The following is an 18,217-nucleotide window of genomic DNA, read 5'->3' on the forward strand; positions in this document are numbered from 1 at the left end:
GCCGACCAACAGCCACAACAATCCAACACGGCGTGGACTGGTGCCCTCCTGACTTTGAAACAGCGTGAACATTTGTGCTCGGATCACGCCGTTTCCCTTTTCTCCAGACACGGTGGAACATGGCGGTGATCAGCGGTGCCAGGTCGAGGCGGGGTTGAGAGGGGCTCCTAACGTCCCTCGTGTCCCTCCGCGCTCGTCAGATAATAACCTGCATCTGACTCACTCCAACCCAGAAATTCAAACGTCCAGGCCGTAGCTGATCCTAAAGAGGCCGACACAGACACGACTCTGACCCAAAAGTCCCATTTTTAACAAATATGCACGAAAACGCCAAAACAAGGCCAGAGATGGAGACACACTTCTATTTTAGATCCATTTACACAGAGAATCAGTAGAAAAAAGTGATTTTGGTGTTTAGTGGCCCTTTAAGAAAATAAAATCGTAGAACGGAGTAAGTACAGAGTAGTGACCGTGCAGCAGCAGCGGTGAAAACGAGAGTTGTTCGGAAAAATGGCGTCTTGAAAATAAGCGTTTAAAGATTACTTAAACATGCACGAATCTCTCCAACCTCAGCGGGAAAATGGTGAAGGGAAACAACTATAACATGGTGAAAAGCTCTGAAATGGTCTGATTAAACTAAACTAACTAGCAAGTCGATACCCGAGGAAACTATTACACAATTTCTTTTGATGAACCTATTGCTGAAAAATACCTCTTCTTTGTACCACTGTTCTTCCACTCTCCTCCCTCCTTCTCTCCTTCCCTGCCTCCCCCTCTGCTCTCCTCCTTTCCTCCTCCCCGTCCTCCCGCTCTCCACTCACCCCTCCGTCCCTCCGTCCCTGCGTCCCTCCGTCCCCCCGCCCCTCCGCCCCTGTCTAAATAAAGGCTTACACGCACAGCGGGTTGGCAGGCGTCCCGGGCGGAGCAGCTGAGCGCCTGTCAGTCCACACTCAGGGAAACACAGCCCAGACTCTGCTGACACACTGATACCTCGCTGTCTCTCCTCTGTCCACTACTACTACTACTGCTACTACTACTACTATACTTCTACTACTACTGCTACTACTATACTTCTACTACTACTGCTACTACTGTACTACTACTACTACTACTGCTACTACTACTACTATACTTCTACTACTACTGCTACTACTATACTTCTACTACTACTACTACTACTACTACTGCTACTACTACTACTACTTACTACTACTACTGCTACTACTACTACTACTACTGCTACTACTACTACTACTACTACTGCTACTACTATACTTCTACTACTACTGCTACTACTACTACTACTACTACTACTACTACTACTGACTACTACTATACTACTACTACTACTGCTACTACTACTACTACTACTACTACTACTACTACTACTGCTACTACTACTACTACTACTACTACTACTGCTACTACTACTACTTACTACTACTACTACTACTACTACTTACTACTACTACTACTGACTACTACTACTACTATACTTCTACTACTACTGCTACTACTACTACTACTACTACTACTACTACTACTACTACTGCTACTACTATACTTCTACTACTACTACTACTACTGCTACTACTACTTCTACTACTACTGCTACTACTACTACTACTACTACTACTACTACTACTGCTACTACTACTACTACTATACTACTACTACTACTGCTACTACTATACTTCTACTACTACTGCTACTACTATACTACTACTACTACTACTGCTACTACTACTACTACTACTACTACTACTACTACTGCTACTACTATACTTACTACTACTACTGCTACTACTACTACTACTACTACTACTACTACTACTGCTACTACTATACTTCTACTACTACTGCTACTACTATACTTCTACTACTACTGCTACTACTATACTTCTACTACTACTGCTACTACTATACTTCTACTACTACTGCTACTACTATACTACTACTACTACTGCTACTACTATACTTACTACTACTACTGCTACTACTATACTTCTACTACTACTGCTACTACTACTACTACTACTTACTACTACTACTACTGCTACTACTACTACTACTACTACTACTACTGTACTACTACTACTACTACTACTACTACTACTACTGCTACTACTATACTTCTACTACTACTGCTACTACTATACTTCTACTACTGCTACTACTATACTTCTACTACTACTGCTACTACTATACTTCTACTACTACTGCTACTACTATACTTCTACTACTGCTACTACTATACTACTACTACTACTACTGCTACTACTACTACTTACTACTACTACTGCTACTACTATACTTCTACTACTACTGCTACTACTATACTTCTACTACTACTACTACTACTACTACTACTACTTACTTCTACTACTGCTACTACTATACTTCTACTACTGCTACTACTATACTTCTACTACTACTGCTACTACTATACTTCTACTACTGCTACTACTATACTTCTACTACTACTGCTACTACTATACTACTACTACTACTGCTACTACTATACTTCTACTACTACTGCTACTACTATACTTCTACTACTACTGCTACTACTATACTTCTACTACTGCTACTACTACTACTACTACTACTACTACTCTACTACTACTACTACTACTACTACTACTACTGCTACTACTACTTCTATACTTCTACTACTACTACTACTACTGCTACTGCTACTACTACTTCTATACTTCTACTACTACTACTACTACTACTACTGCTACTACTACTTCTATACTTCTACTACTACTACTGCTACTACTACTTCTATACTTCTACTACTGCTACTACTACTGCTACTACTACTTCTATACTTCTACTACTACTACTACTTCTACTACTACTACTACTACTACTACTACTATACTACTGCTACTACTACTTCTATACTTCTACTACTGCTACTACTGCTACTACTACTTCTATTCTTCTACTACTACTACTACTTCTATTCTTCTACTACTACTACTATTGCTACTACTACTTCTATACTTCTACTGCTGCTACTACTACTGCTACTACTACTTCTATACTTCTACTCCTACTACTACTTCTACTACTACTACTATACTACTGCTACTCTTGTACACACCTCTACACTGCGGTGGGTAGAGAAGCCAAAAACCTCAGTCACGTAAGAGCAACATTACATCAAAATAATATTACTCAAGTGGAAGTACAAAGTTGTGTTGAGTAAAACAGTATTTGGGAGTAATTTAAAGTGCCAGCATGTAACATCTGATTTATAATTTGAAGTTAATCGAATGTGAAGGACAAAACCAAGTCTGGTATTTTCTAAAGACACACACAAAAATGAGACACACTAGAGCTGCAAGAAACACAAATGTTCAAATCATTTCATATTGTTAACATAAAACTTTTGTCACTTGTAGTGGAGGAACCACAACTTTTACTCGAGTAAGAGTACTGTTACTGTAATAAAAAATAAATACTCAAGTAGGCGTATGCTGCTGGAAAAGTACTCTGAAAAGTACAGTTTCAAGGGGCCAAAGAGAATCGACACCAGGGGCCACAAATAAACAGGTTTTATTGGTTGGTATCATTTATCATCATCTGTCAGAACCTTTTAAATCAACTTATCATGTGTTTCGTTAAAGAGGAGGATTGTAAAAAAAATGACTTTTTGGAACTTTCTACCATGTTATAACACTGTTCTTCCATGTGTGTGTGAGTAATATATAGAATACATGACCCACATGTACGATGTAGAATTTTACCTCTACACATGGATCAGTGACGTGTGACAGTACTTTAGTACTTTCTCCTGCAGTACTTTTGTACTTCCGCCCTGCTCAGAGAGCTGCTCACACTCAGCTGCTCGGAGCGCTGCCTGCAGGTCTGGCCCCTCCCTGTGTGTTGTGTCTGACCTGGGGCAGACAGTGAGAGCGAGCAGGGCGGAGGAGGAGCAGACGCGTGTCAAACACAAGTACCGGCTCATCACGAGCGCTGGAGAAACACAGAAACACTGTTGCTGTCAGGCTGCAGAAGGCCAACGGAGGTGTTCAAACACTCCATCCAGAATACATCATGTTTACCTTAGGCCCAACACGGGCCTAAGGTAAACAACATGAATATGGAGCATGTCCCATAGATCACTATAGGCTGTTCCCTACACTTCCACCCCCCCCCCCCCCCCCACCCCACCCTGGGGTCTTGTAAAACCATTCAGTGTGAAGAGTGATCACAGTATCCACTGTACTTCTGTCCAGCAGGTTAAAGCAGGATTGCAAATCCTACTTTCCCACAATGCACCTTGAAAAGTCATGTCCGGCGATGGTCCAGTCACTATAGACACAATACACTAAGAGAGACTTAAAGCAACACTGTGTGACTTCCTGGAGGTGGGACAAAGGGCCTCCCACATCCTCATGTTGTCAGCACTCTATCCCTCTCTCCTCTCACCTCCCTCTCCTCCCTCCTCTCTCTCCCTCTCTCCTCTCCTTCTCCCTGGCTTTGTTGGACCTTTCTCCCCTTCTTTTCTTTTCTCTCCCTGGTTTTGTCTGCGCCCTCATCCCCTCGCTCTCCTCTCTCCTTTCTCTCTTTGTCTCTCTCTGGCGTTGTTGGCAGTCTCTCTCTTCTCTCATTCTCCCTCTCTCCCTGGCATTGGCTCCCTCTCCCTCTCTCCTTGGCGTTGTCAGCACTCTCTCTCTCTCTCCCTCTCTCCTTGGCGTTGTCAGTGCTCGCTCTCTCTCTCCCTCTGTCTCTCTCTCTGTCTCTGGCGTTGCCGGCGCTCCCTCCCTCTCTCCGTGGCGTTGTCGTCTCTCCCTCTCTCTCTCTCTCTCTCTCTCGGCGCAGGATGCCAGAGGTTGAAAGTTCGCACGCTAGGCCCCGCTCTGTGTGTGTAGCCTGCGTGGGTGTGTGTGGGTGGATAGTTAGCACATGGTGGGGACCTGCGTCCTTTGTGGGGACAAAAATCACTTCCTCCTGACGTAAAGTCTTTATTATTAGAATAGCTCTACACTCCAGACATTTTTTTATTTGCTCTCTCAACATACATCCAGTATATTTTCACTGGCACTAACACTGTGCGATCAGCCTCAGAGGGCGTTTGATTGTTTCACAGGATCAGCTCGTGCACACTCATACGGGATGTGCTACTTCAAAGAACGTAGGGACACAACAAGGAGGTTTGTGGCCAAAGCTCTTGTCAAAGTCTGATCTCGTCAGATCTCAGAGGCTGAGCAGGGCTGGGCCTGGTTAGTGCTCGGACGGGAGACGCTGGGAACATCAGGTGCCACAGCGGGGCACAGTGTCCTTAAGCAAGACACTTCACCCACACGGCCTAGTGAGAGAGTGGTGTGTGTGTGACTGTTGGTGCTGCTTCTGTCACTCTGTCCCAGGGCAGCTGTGGCTACAATAGTAATTTAATACCCCGGGGTACAGAGTGAATGAAGAATGCACCAAACTGTAAAGTGACTTTGAGCGTCTGGAAAAGCGTTATATCAAACTAATGCATTATTTTAAAAAGGCAGGGGTGGACTAGTCTGATTCATCAGCTGGTTTTCACTTCATCTGACCTCGCAGCGTTAGAATTCGTTCACTCGACAGTAGGCGGCGACTTTTTTTATTTAACCAATCCCTGGTATTTGGTCGTTATGTACGCCGCTAACGGGGTTAACTGGTATTAAGCTTTTCCCAAGTCCCGTAGGAAGAAGGACAATAACGTCTTTCCCCTTGATAAAATTCACCAAACATTCTCTTTATTCAGGCTTTAAATCCTCGATGTCAGGAATCGTTGCCAACACAGAGTGTCTGGCTCTTTGTTGATTGGCTGGTGCCCGAACTCTCACTTCCGGGGTTTCGTGTATTCTGATTTCTGACCTAGTTGCTGGAGAGAAATGAAATTGAGCGGAGGCACTAGATGGCGCCAAATTGAGTAAATTTTAAATCTGTACTGTCATTGACTAAATTCCATTCTTGTAATTTTAATTTGTTACATTTTAAGTTAGTATTGGACTAAATCCTACAGAAGCCGAGAGGGGTCACAACAAACGCAAACGCCGCAACAAATACAAAAGAGCCACAACAAACCAAAAAAAGCCACAACACAACAAAAAAAGCCACAACGGAAATGACCGCGGGACTCTATTTTAATGCAAACGGCGCAACAAATACAAATGCCACAACGCATTAAAAAGCCACAACACATTAAAAAGCCACAACGGAAGTGACCGCAGGACTCTATTTTCTGATGGACCAATCAAGCAGCAAGTGAAGAAGAAGAACTACAACGTGAAACAAATAATGATAAAACAATAAATGACTTTTACTTACGTTTCCAACTTCTCCGTTCCTTTACTTTTCACGTTGTAGTTCTTCTTCTTCACTTGCCGCTTGATCGGTCCATCGGAAAATAGAGTCCCGCGGTCACTTCCGTTGGAGCTTTTTGATGTGTTGTGGCTTTTTGATGTGTTGTGGCTTTTTAATGTGTTGTGGCATTTGCGTTTGTGCTGTGGCGTTTGTATTTGTTGCGGCGTTTGCATTAAAATAGAGTCCCGTGGTCATTTCCGTTGGGTCTTTTTTGGTTTGTTGTGGCTTTTTGTTGTGTTGTCGCATTTGTATTTGTTGCGGCGATTGCGTTTGTTGTGACCCCTCTCGGCTTCCGTAAAATCCTATTGTCTTGTCAATCGAAAATTGTGTTAAATTGTGTCTTACTTTTTTTACATTTTTAATCATGCAACTGTACTTTTTTTTTTTACTTGAGTACACATTTTCAGTACTCTTTCCACTAAAAGTTACCTGCTGTAGCTTTAACAAGATTCTGACAGATTGCACTGAAGGATTCTTATCTCATTCTAAACTTTGTCCTCCCACGAAATGATAAATCTCCAGAGTTCTGAACTCACCAAACAGGAAAGAGAACGTGATCTACATCCAGATATAAAGCTCCTATATTACACGAAACTGATTCTTGTGAGCTTTAAGAAATGTTAGAGTGTAGTTTTCTCATCAAAAACAGAGCTGGAGTTGTGTTTTGTTTCATTCACATGTTTGAGTAATTCTTTATTATTAGTCTGTCTACATCTCTAAAGCTCCAAATGCTCAGTTCAGCCTTGTGATGTTAACAGATACATTTTATGCAGATGTTCGGAGTAAATTTAAATGTCTACTTACGAATATTTGAGAGCTATTTTTCGGTATCTGTCCAAACTTTCAACATTCAAAGGTTCAGTAGACTGTTCACTTTCACTTTAGGTCTCTGAAACATTGCCATGTGAAAACTTTATTGGACTCAGACTTGGATTTTTATGTCACAAGTTCTCCTCTGGTCTCATTTATTCACATTTTAACAACGAATTCACTTCAGCCTTCACATCGTAAACAACAACAGGAGCGCTCGTGTTGGGGAGAAGACTGAAATCTAAGCCGTTCACCCCACGGAGACACCACGGGGAGGGCATCTGACGCACGGGGACGTTTCAGAACTCGCTTGTTTTAATTGTAGTGCGTGCGTTGCGCTCAGCGCCTGCCCTCCTCCTCCTCCACTCAAGAATGTAAACAGATAACCCCTCCAGACGGCATCGGGCGGGGTCGGGGGATCAGGGGTCGACGGTCACGCGGTCACGACAAGGAAGTGAGTCACCCGCTCCAGCACCCGCTTCAGGTCTGTGGGAAGATGTGCAGTATCAAAGATCAGATAATAATCAATACGAAAACAGGTATAGAAACTAGACACTCATTTGAGCAAGTATCAGTACTAAAAAAGTCACAGGACAGAAATGAACCTTTCCTGAATAAGGCCATAGATGTTCATTTTGTCTTCTTATGCACTTTAACTTTTTGGATTCTTTTTGCAGACAATACAGAAGGGCCCAGTCAAGCAGAAGTAAACAGCAAGGCCAAAAATTCAAGTTAATGTATCTGATATAAAAATGTATTGAACAGATACATATGTACTCTAGTTTATGAAACTGTTGACCTTTTTTCTGTACCATTTTTGGTTGTAAAGTTCCATATGTTTTAAACAGACCATGTATAAAACATGGAACAAAAATTATTTCCCAAATTTCAAAGACCTGCAAATCATGTCAATAAATGGATGTATTTCATCATATCTTGTGTTATTCCATCTTTGAACTGTTGATGAAGGGACATGATTTAAAAAAAAAATTAATATTTAAAATTATAAAAATTTGCTTGGAAGCATATTTTATAGAAATAGTTTCCTTTCATTTTGAAGTAATATTAAAGTATTCAGAAGAAAAAAGCGACAAATTATGTAAAATCATGCACCTTCTACTTGCTTGCACAATTGCACAAAAAATGTAAAGAGGAATCATCAACCAGGAGAGAAGGTCGAGCAAGTTCGTGAAAAACTCTTGCGAAGCCCCAAGAAGTTCGTAAGGAGAACAAGTTTGGAAACTCAGATTCCTCGAATGATGGTTTGTCGTACCAGATTCTCTTAGTTCTGCATAATCAGCCTTCCTCTTTACATTTTTGGTACCAGTTTTTTTTTGCCAGTTGGTGTTTTTCCAAATTTTGCACTGAAGGCTGCAGATTCCAAGACACAATATGACATCTCTTTGGAAGTGAACAGCTTAACCTGAAAACAGAGCAAAAATAAAACATTAAATATAAAATCTTGATCTGGTTCTATACATTCTGTGAAGATCTGAGGTTATTTCATCAAGAACTGCCAAAATTACTGGCCTGCGAAATTATGTCAGACCTTTGAGACGCCCTGTATTATGATTTAATGTTGAAAATGACATTCTATCCTTTAAATAAAGAGTGTTTTTTATGATCATCGTGGGATCAGAATCGGTATCGAGTACATTCCTCAGTATCGAGTCTGAAATGTTTGTATCGTGGCAACACTAGTGTACAGATTTGAGTCCCCATAGTGTGATAAATACCCATTCACACAAACGCACTCACATGGGGAACAGAGGCCCCATTCAGAGCAGGGATTTCCCTCAACACACACATACGCACACACACACTACACACACACACACACACAGTACACACTCACTCTGCTTACATGCACACAGTACTCCGAGTGCACCAGACAAATTCAAATAGTCTGTGTCCCAAAACCTGTCCGACCACTCTGTCCCAGTCTACATCAGGTCACCGGAACTCAAGAGACATTCAGGTGCTTCTAGTAATTTCCGATTAGCACTTTGCAGCTCAGGAAGGAAGTGTCATTTATGTAAGCGCACTGTTGGTAGAAATAAATAAACAACATTTAATTTGCATTGAGAATTAGACTTTCAGACATGTTAGGAACTGTTACTAAATGGCTACTGGTTGGTTACTAAAGTTCCTGTTATAAAAAGAAGACGCATGAATTTTTTAAATATAATGTTAGGAACTGTGTACTTCCTGGTGTATTTAGATAAATGAATTTAAATTGCACGAGGACACTTCTCTAGCTCTCCTGAAGTGCATGGAAACACTGAGTGGCATAGAAATGTGCCACAAGTAGTGTTATCTTCATCTTCATAATAAGTATGTGTGTGATGTTACTGTGAGTGTGTGTACGTGTATGTATGTGCCGTATCTATATGTCCATCATAAGGCTGTGCTGTGTTGGATATATCAGTGAACCTGGCTCATGACTCTGACTCAAAGTGATTCAGACGTTCCATAGACTCTGAAACATTCAAACAAATGCTCCAAAGCATCACAACAATGGAACAAGTACATCCAGTTGAGAGAAAAGCACATCTCTCCTGTCCACAAATGCACAAAGCACTTTCCTTCTGCATGTTTTTCACAAAGCAAACAGTCTGTATTTTCACTAAAATAGGCTGAAGTACGTCTGTCAGCGTCACCATGTTTGTTTTGGTTCGTTTGGGCGCTTTGCCTCTGGCTTCCGCCCAAACCTCACTGCTGCTCTGTGACTGGTGCGCCAACCAGCGGGTGGTCCCGATCGCACCAGCGGGGGCATGCCAACATGGATTCATGTGAGTTTGTGAACTCACAAATACCGTGAGAATCCATCTTACTGCGCACACTTACCCAGCTAACAATGCCAACTATTTAAATTGTCTTGTTGAGGCGATTGAGGCTTTTTGTTGAGTTTTAAGTTGATAACTTTTATACAAATGGATCTCTTTATTTCAACTGTGATATTTCTTTTTTTTCTTTTTTTTCTATTGCTTATTGTGTAATGTTTGAGTTCATGTTCCCTGCTTTAGTTCTGTTCCATGTAAATGTTGGACATGATGTTCATCCATGTTCTGATGTTGTGCCCCCGCAGCTACTCTGAAGAAGGGCCCCACAGCGGCGAGTGTGACCCCGGCCCTCACCTCTGCTCAGCCCCAGGTCTCCTCCATCGACGGGGTGAGCTTCAGCGAGGGAGACCTGCTGCTACAGGTACACACCAGTCCTCACCAACAAGCTCAAACCATGAAATATTTTAAAGTGCATGAGACACGTTTGTGTGTTTTATTTTTTACTCTTACTTAAGATATGATCAATATTAAAGATCCTATAGTAAGAGAAATTGACTCATGCAAAGTTTTAGTCATATTATAATGTTGTTTCCTCCTCAAAAACAGACCTGGAGTTGTGTTTTCTTTCATTCACACATGTTTAAGTAACTCTGTCCAACTCTCCAAAGCTCAAGATGCTCTGTTCTACTTTGTGATGTAATGTAGAGGTAGTTCAAGGCTAACTGCTTTTTCTCACCTTAATTGAACTATTTTGCCGTTCAATCCTTTAGAATGCACATATAGTGTTGCTTTAATTTTTGAATATTTTAGTTTGACTTTTTGTACTGTTGAGATTGTCAATAGAAAGTCTGTAATATCTGTTAGAGAAAGTTTCAATGAGGCTAAAACAATTATTATAACTTCAAAGTTTGGCAAATTCAGCACTCAAATGATCCAAATGAAAATAGTGTCATATAAGCCCTTTCAAAATGATTTTAGTAGTAGCTGGCATAAAATTTAGAGTGAGAAAAGCTGACATACAGGAAATAGGGTTGAGTTCTAAAACAGAATCCCACTATTTATTATCCAGGCTGGTGCCACCTAGTGCCTCCGCTCAATTTAATTTCTCTCCAGAGACTAGATCAGGAATCAAAATACACTAGATGGTTTGCAAAAATCCCAGAAGTGCGAGTCCAGCCAGTCATCGAAGAGTCATACATTCTGTGTTGGCAACGATTCCCAAGGTCGAGGATTTAAAGCCGGAATAAAGAGAATGTTTGGTGAATTTCATCAAGGGGAAAGACGTTATTGCCCTTTTTTCCTGTGGGATTTGGGAAAAGCTTAATATACCAGTTACATCCGTTAGCAGAGCATTACATACGTCACGACCAAATAGCAGCGATTGGTTAAATTAAAAAAGTACCCACCTACTGTCGAGCGAACGAATCCTAATGCTGCGAGGTCGGATGGTTTCTACGAAGTGAATTACTTACATCATCAACAGACCATTTACACCCAAGAAAGGCTTTTTTCTGACAGTTTAAACATTGAAGAAAATAAAGGTGCTTCAACAAGGTGCTTTACCTTTGTTTACATTATAGTTGCTAAGTAAAAGTTCTAGATTTATCTCTACATATGTCATATCTGCTGCCTGTGTCCAACCAGGAAATCAACTTTTAAACATGATCAAAATTACGAAAGTAGGACTTGTAGCAAAAAGCCAAATAACCTGCTTGTTTCTATGATATGCCTGTAATGTTCCACAGTGTGACATTAAACAGCTCTACTTTACATTTATTCAACTACAGGTGGTTTTAAAAATACTTAGAAAAACAGACATTTTGTGAGTGGATTTGCCTCTAAACAGATCTGACCTGCAGCTCACTCTGGTTTGATCTCCATGCACATAGAAAGGTTTAATGCCGTACTGTGGAATATTCCAGACAAAGCAATGGAGAAAAGCATTTGACTGAGCCTCTGCCAGAAAAGTTACACAATGCACCTTTAGCCACACTAGTGAAGTGAGCAGTTGAACCTGTCATGTGTCACTTTCACTTTTCATTCACCACACCTCTGCTCAGCTATGTGGCCTTGTGAAATCTGCGAGACTGACTGCCACGAAAGACATTCTTGTTGGACTGAAGACGTGCGGCCGATCGTTTGGTCGACTGAAACGTGACGAAAACTCTCGACTCTGCTCTGAGTATTTTGGTATCTGATCCAGACTGCACTCAAGAGACTATATCTGCAGAGGAACTTCATGCGAAAACTAAAAAAAACCCGACTATTTATGCAGAAAAAAAAAGTCCCACTGCAACCGACTGTAGAGGGACAGATAATACTCCCTACAACTGTACAACAGCTCACCCCTATTGTAACAGATAATGCTCCCTACACCTGTCCCTTATGTAACGGATAATACTCCCTACAACTGTACAACAACTCACCCTTATGTAACAAATAATACTCCCTACAACTGTACAACAACTGGCCTTATGTAACAGATAATACTCCCTACAACTGTACAACAACTCACCCTTATGTAACAGATAATACTCCCTACAACTGTACAACAACTCACCCTTATGTAACAAATAATACTCCCTACAACTGTACAACATGGCCTTATGTAATGGATAATACTCCCTACAACTGTACAACAACTCACCCTTATCTAACAGATAATACTCCCTACATTTTTCCCTTTATATAACAGATAATACTCCCTACAACTGTACAACTTCAACCTTATCTTTAGCTAAATCACTCACTTATTTCTCATTTTGTCTCCATGGAGATGTTAGAGCTTTGCCAAGAATGTTCCACAGTATGACATTAAACTTGTATCTCTATGGAGCTCAGCAGGTGATGTCATTAGACCAAGTCAGATCTGCGGAAAGGTGAACCAGGTCACAGTGAGAATTCCTGCTTTATGCGATTTGAAGTAATAAAAGACTTGTATTTGAGTAAGTGCAAAACAGATAAGTTTAATGCCATACTGTGGAATATTCCAAGCAGAGCAATAGCATCTCCATAGGCCAACATAATTTCCAGCCTGTTCATATTTTCTGATGAATATATACATTAAACATTAGAGATATGTTCTTTATTTAACTCGGTGCTCTTGTGTTCTCAGGCGCTGAACGGCTTCGTGCTGGTGGTGACGGCGGAGGGATACATCTTCTACACCTCGCCCACCATACAGGACTTCCTGGGGTTCCATCAGGTAAGCACCAAGGAGAACAGACATGGGAGGGCATCTGACGCAATCCACCTGAAACGTTCCAGTTTACAAGCCAGTGCAGCTGACGGCCGATAAAATATTTTTGAGCTGATATATAGGGCAGATTTTGATCATTTCCTCCTAAATTATATGATTTGAAATTGCAACAAACTTATCCCCAACCTTATTTCAGTGCAAGCCCCTCAGAGAGGGCTTTATTTGAGCAGCACTCTTCCATTTATATTTCATATAAAATATCTGTACTGAGGCAAGATACATGAACTGGGTCTGAATAAAACTGATTTTGTCAAATAGAGTGTGAAATTACATTCAAGCTTCTCTCCACGACATGGAAGACATGTAATCCTACATCCCCGACTCCAGGACTGAACCAGGACTGAATCAGGTCTAAACCAGGTCTGAACCAGGTCTAAACCAGGTCTAATCCAGGACTAAACCAGGTCTAAACCAGGTCTGAACCAGGTCTAAACCAGGTCTAAACCAGGTCTGAACCAGGTCTGAACCAGGTCTAAACCAGGTCTGAACCAGGAACCAGGTCTAAACCAGGTCTAATCCAGGACTAAACCAGGTCTAAACCAGGACTAAACCAGGTCTAAACCAGCACTAAACTAGGACTAAACCAGGTCTAAACCAGGACTAAACCAGGTCTAAACCAGGTCTAAACCAGGACTAAACCAGGTCTAAACCAGGTCTAAACCAGGTCTAAACCAGGTCTGAACCAGGTCTAAACCAGCACCAAACCAGGACTAAACCAAGTTTGAACCAGATCTAAAGCAGGTCTAAACCGGTTCTAAACAATTATAATTAATTATAGTTATTATTATTATTGGGTATTATTATCAGTAATGATTTACACAGTTTGTTTCCTGTGTATTGTTTATCCGAGTGTTCAGTTTTGTTCACTGTTCACACACAAGGTGGGGGGCATTTTGGGGGAAAGAAGTTCTGCAGTTTATCATTTAAACAAAAAATGTGACATTTCATGAAAATGTTATCATCTAAAATGGCCGCCCCATATGATTTCATAATATGTCAATTAGATCGGTCAATTTAATCCCTACATAAACTGTGGGTTATTCTTAATATTTTTTCTGATTTATAGAAAGTCTCTGTCTCTTATGTCACTTTTAACTTATAGCCATTTGAAATTAAGATGTCAAAACGTTTGAGGACCAAACCTCTGGTGCCTAAACAGTTCATATTCAGTTTGTAAAGTAAATGAACCTGAGTCTATCTGATGTCCCCAAGAAGCATGACAGTCTAACATGTGTGTGTGTGTGTGTGTGTGTGTGTTGTGCAGTCGGACGTGGTGCACCAGAGTGTGTTTGAACTCATCCACACTGAGGACCGTGCGCTCTTCAGACAACAGCTGCACTTCGCCCTGGACCCCAACACCTCCTCAAGTCAGTCCCACACACACAAGTGTATCACCACAAACACACATGACCTTTATTAAAGCTGCACTTTCCCCGTCAAATCTTGTCACACAGGTTCAGTTGTGATTGTAGCATCTTTTTACAACAGTAACAAGGACACATGCTGTTCATTTAATGCCATACTGGGGAACATTACAAAGTCCTAACATGAAGCATGCAGGTGTTCAGCACAGGGACCAGATCCTGTCTCATCCATCTCGTCCATTCTGCAGTCACACATTTCTGTATATTGTACTTTACATTTCAAGTGTCCTCATGGTGATCCCTCTGTCCCCTCAGATGACCAGAGCTCGGCTGAGGTCAGCACTAACCTGGTGAGCTATGACCCGAAGCTCATTCCTCAGGAGAACACGTCCTTCCTGGAGCGTAACTTCTGTTGCCGCTTCCGCTGCCTCCTGGACAACTCCTCTGGCTTCCTGGTACGGCTCTGTGACTAAAGACTTTGGTTCAGTCAGTCTCAGCCTGGGCTCAGGCTCAGAGATTCTCAGGGGGTCCGCAGGGGTTCTTAGAAACAGGGTACAAGACTAAACTGTGTGGATTTTGATAAAGAGCTGGCAAGTTAAGTCAGGTATTTTATAATGACTGCTGTTCTGTAACATCTTTATTAACCAGAAAACAAATAGTTTTCCTTATAAGACAAGAGTTTCTCTGTAGGAGAAGGAGGACGTGTCCATGAGTAAAATAGGACGTCATGGACTGAGGTGATGTCCAACCACAAACTTAACATCTGATTTTTAGCTTTGTTTTATTTATCAAACAAGAGACAATTACTTTTCAGAAGTGTTTAACCACAAATTGTAGGAAATAATCTGTCATAACATATAATTACCACTGTGTATCTCCACTATAACCTTCTTAACTTTAAACAACTGCAGTCTGTTTTTAACATGTGATATGTTTTCACAAAAAAGAGGAAATTGTACCATGTTCAGATACCACCTGATGGACCCGGAAATTACATCACACTTAACAACTCTATAACTGAGGAGCAATCAGAAGAATGTTAGAATAAACTGTGACCTTAGTGGCAACAACGCTCTAAACCAGCCTGGTCAAAAAGAATTTACACAACATTTATTATTTCACAAAGAAAAAAAATAAATCATGATCTCTTAAATGAAAGTTCTTCATGAGTAAATTAGAACTCAGCAGCACTTTGTTCAAGTTTTTTGTTCAACTTTGACACATATCTGATACATATTTACCACGGGTACTATTCCACCAAACCAAGTATTGAAACTGCAGTGACATCACGCTGTGGGTGTTCTGTATGTGTGTGTATGGTGGAATGTTCACCAGTTGTCACGGTGACTTAATGCACACGTCAGCAAACACTGCCAAAAAGTTTTGAGATTGTCTGAAAATGGAAAGAAAAATACAAAACCACATATTTTCAGTAACACCTCTGCTTTTACAGTCGCCTAATTTTGAGCAAATTGCTATTCCAAAACTCGTAATACTTCACTACTTCTATACTGGTACTTGACTAATATATTTGGAAGTATCTCATGAATTACAAGACAGATTATTTATAAACCAAATGTTATTACTCAGAGAACTAGTTTTTACTTTTACTTGAATTAGGGTGAAGTAAAAGTAAAAAGTATTTACCCGGGACAGTCCCAGTTTTGAGCCCTGTATCCTTTTTCCTAGTGATTTGTCTCAGTTTTATACAACAAATGTCCAAGATGTCCCTATTTTTGACCAATCTGATCCCATAAACTGTCATTTGTTTAGGTAAAATACAAAAAAGCTGCTTAAAAATCACCAAAACACAAAGAAAATATGACTATACTGACTCACATTTGTGCCGAGTGCGTAACAATTTTCCTTAGTTACGCGCTCGTTTCACAATTATTATTACCAAGCACCACAATCTAGGGATGTACCAGTGTTTTATTTTGAAAATCTGGTCAACCTAACTTCAGTACAACAATGCAAATGAATAGAGTATAAGTACTACACAAGTGATAACATCGTGTGTGGTTTAACTGCTTTTGGACTCCATCTAGTGGTGAAGTTTACAACAGCGAGTGGATGGATTAGATTAAAGGTTGTACAGAGGATTTTTGTAAGGGAAGAGAAGTACAGCGACAGTCCATGTGCATGTGTGACACCACCGTCCTCCTCCACAGCTCCTCAGTAGAAACACCTCCTCCCGCCTCTTTACTCTAGAAATCACGCTTTTTTACAGCCAGTGCGCGTTCAGAATTACTGTTGAAGTGACCTGTCTAGAAGTAATTTAGCGACCGATGCGTCAGTTTTTAGACCCTTCGTCTGCTTCACTTGTGCAATCACTGGAAGGAATCTCCAAGAATCACCTCAGTTTGGCTTTGCTCCTTTTCCCCTTCTCTTCTTCTTTCAGCGACCTCAAAAATGGACTTTCTTTTGCGGCGAACTGGTCGTGGATTCTCGTCCGCCATCGCAACAAACTTTGTGCAAACTGCGAGGAAGCTTCAGTTTGAAAAAGCCTCTAAGAACCGTTGCATAAACCTCGTAATCCCCGCACGCCTGCGAGTCAGTTACACTAGGGAGTTTGATTGACAACCTAACAGCCAATAGATAATGAAGGAGCCTCAGTATCTATAGGCGAGTTTCATTGTTGACAAAAGCGCGCGTTGCATGCTGGGAATTGTTTTGGTCGGCGGCAAGAAACACTAATTCAACATGACGGACGGAGTGAGAAAGCACGTAAAGGGTATTGATCCTGGTTATTTATCCACTCTAACGGCAGAGGACCCAAGACCATTTGACCAGAAATTGGTCATAAGCATCGATGGAGCCAAATCACCCTTTTCAACCCCAACAAAAGGTGGACCAAACCAAATTTCTGGTCAGAATCGCCAACTACCTGGACAAATATTCACTTCGGCGATATCCACAATGACTTGGTGGAAACTCCTGGGCCATTCACAGCAGAAAAGATGAAAACCTCCAAGAGTCTCGATGTGTTGTTGAACTTGTTGGAGTCCACGGTTTGTTAGGATCTTCTACGTTTGCTCTGCGGATGTTTGAAAGTCGTTTAATTCACCGTTAGTGGTTCTTTTCACTCAGAATACGAAAAAGACATTTTCCTTCTTCTGTGCTTCTATTTGTGCATCCTGATAATGCAGCAGGAATTTACCATTATCGGGGAGAAATACGCGAGGTTACGCACTGTGTTTGACCACTATCCTGTTTCTTATTTCTTATTTCTTGTAATATTTCCCAGCATGCAACGCAGGCTTTTAATAACAATGACGTCAGCTGAAACTCGCCCATTGACTGATGTTTATCTGGCCTCACTACATCTACAGTTGATAGATTTTGATTCTTTTTTTGGTCATCATAATTACAAGGCTGCTGCGTTTAAACTTTCATTGACAATTTGAAACAAAACAAAAAAAAACAAAAAAATCCCATACAAAAAACACTGAAGTGGTGTGTAACTATTATTTCTACATCTAGACTGAAAACTTGGAATGGGAGTTTATATATTTATTTATTTACTGTGACCAGACGTCCCTATTTACCCGGGACAGTCCCAGTTTTGAGCCCTGTGTCCCCTGTCCCAGCAGATTTATACAAAACCACTGATTTGTCCCACTTTTGTACAAGAAATGTCCAAAGTG

General features: G+C 41.0%; 1 protein-coding gene across 3 annotated transcripts in view; it reads left to right on the forward strand.

Moving 5' to 3' along the window:
- LOC110162208 (aryl hydrocarbon receptor-like) overlaps window positions 1–18,217 on the forward strand; it is a 50,369-nt gene that overhangs the window by 27,868 nt on the left and 4,284 nt on the right. For all 3 annotated transcript variants that reach the window (XM_020927073.2, XM_055166093.1, XM_055166098.1), the window contains exons 3-6: window positions 10,253–10,368; window positions 13,063–13,152; window positions 14,471–14,573; window positions 14,886–15,025. In XM_020927073.2, the coding sequence (XP_020782732.2) occupies window positions 10,253–10,368; window positions 13,063–13,152; window positions 14,471–14,573; window positions 14,886–15,025 (449 nt within the window). The remainder of the gene's footprint in view (window positions 1–10,252; window positions 10,369–13,062; window positions 13,153–14,470; window positions 14,574–14,885; window positions 15,026–18,217) is intronic.

Source organism: Boleophthalmus pectinirostris, unplaced genomic scaffold (genome assembly GCF_026225935.1).
Source record: "Boleophthalmus pectinirostris isolate CB_2022bp ecotype Guang Dong unplaced genomic scaffold, ASM2622593v1 HiC_scaffold_11, whole genome shotgun sequence".
Lineage (NCBI taxonomy): Eukaryota > Metazoa > Chordata > Actinopteri > Gobiiformes > Gobiidae > Boleophthalmus > Boleophthalmus pectinirostris.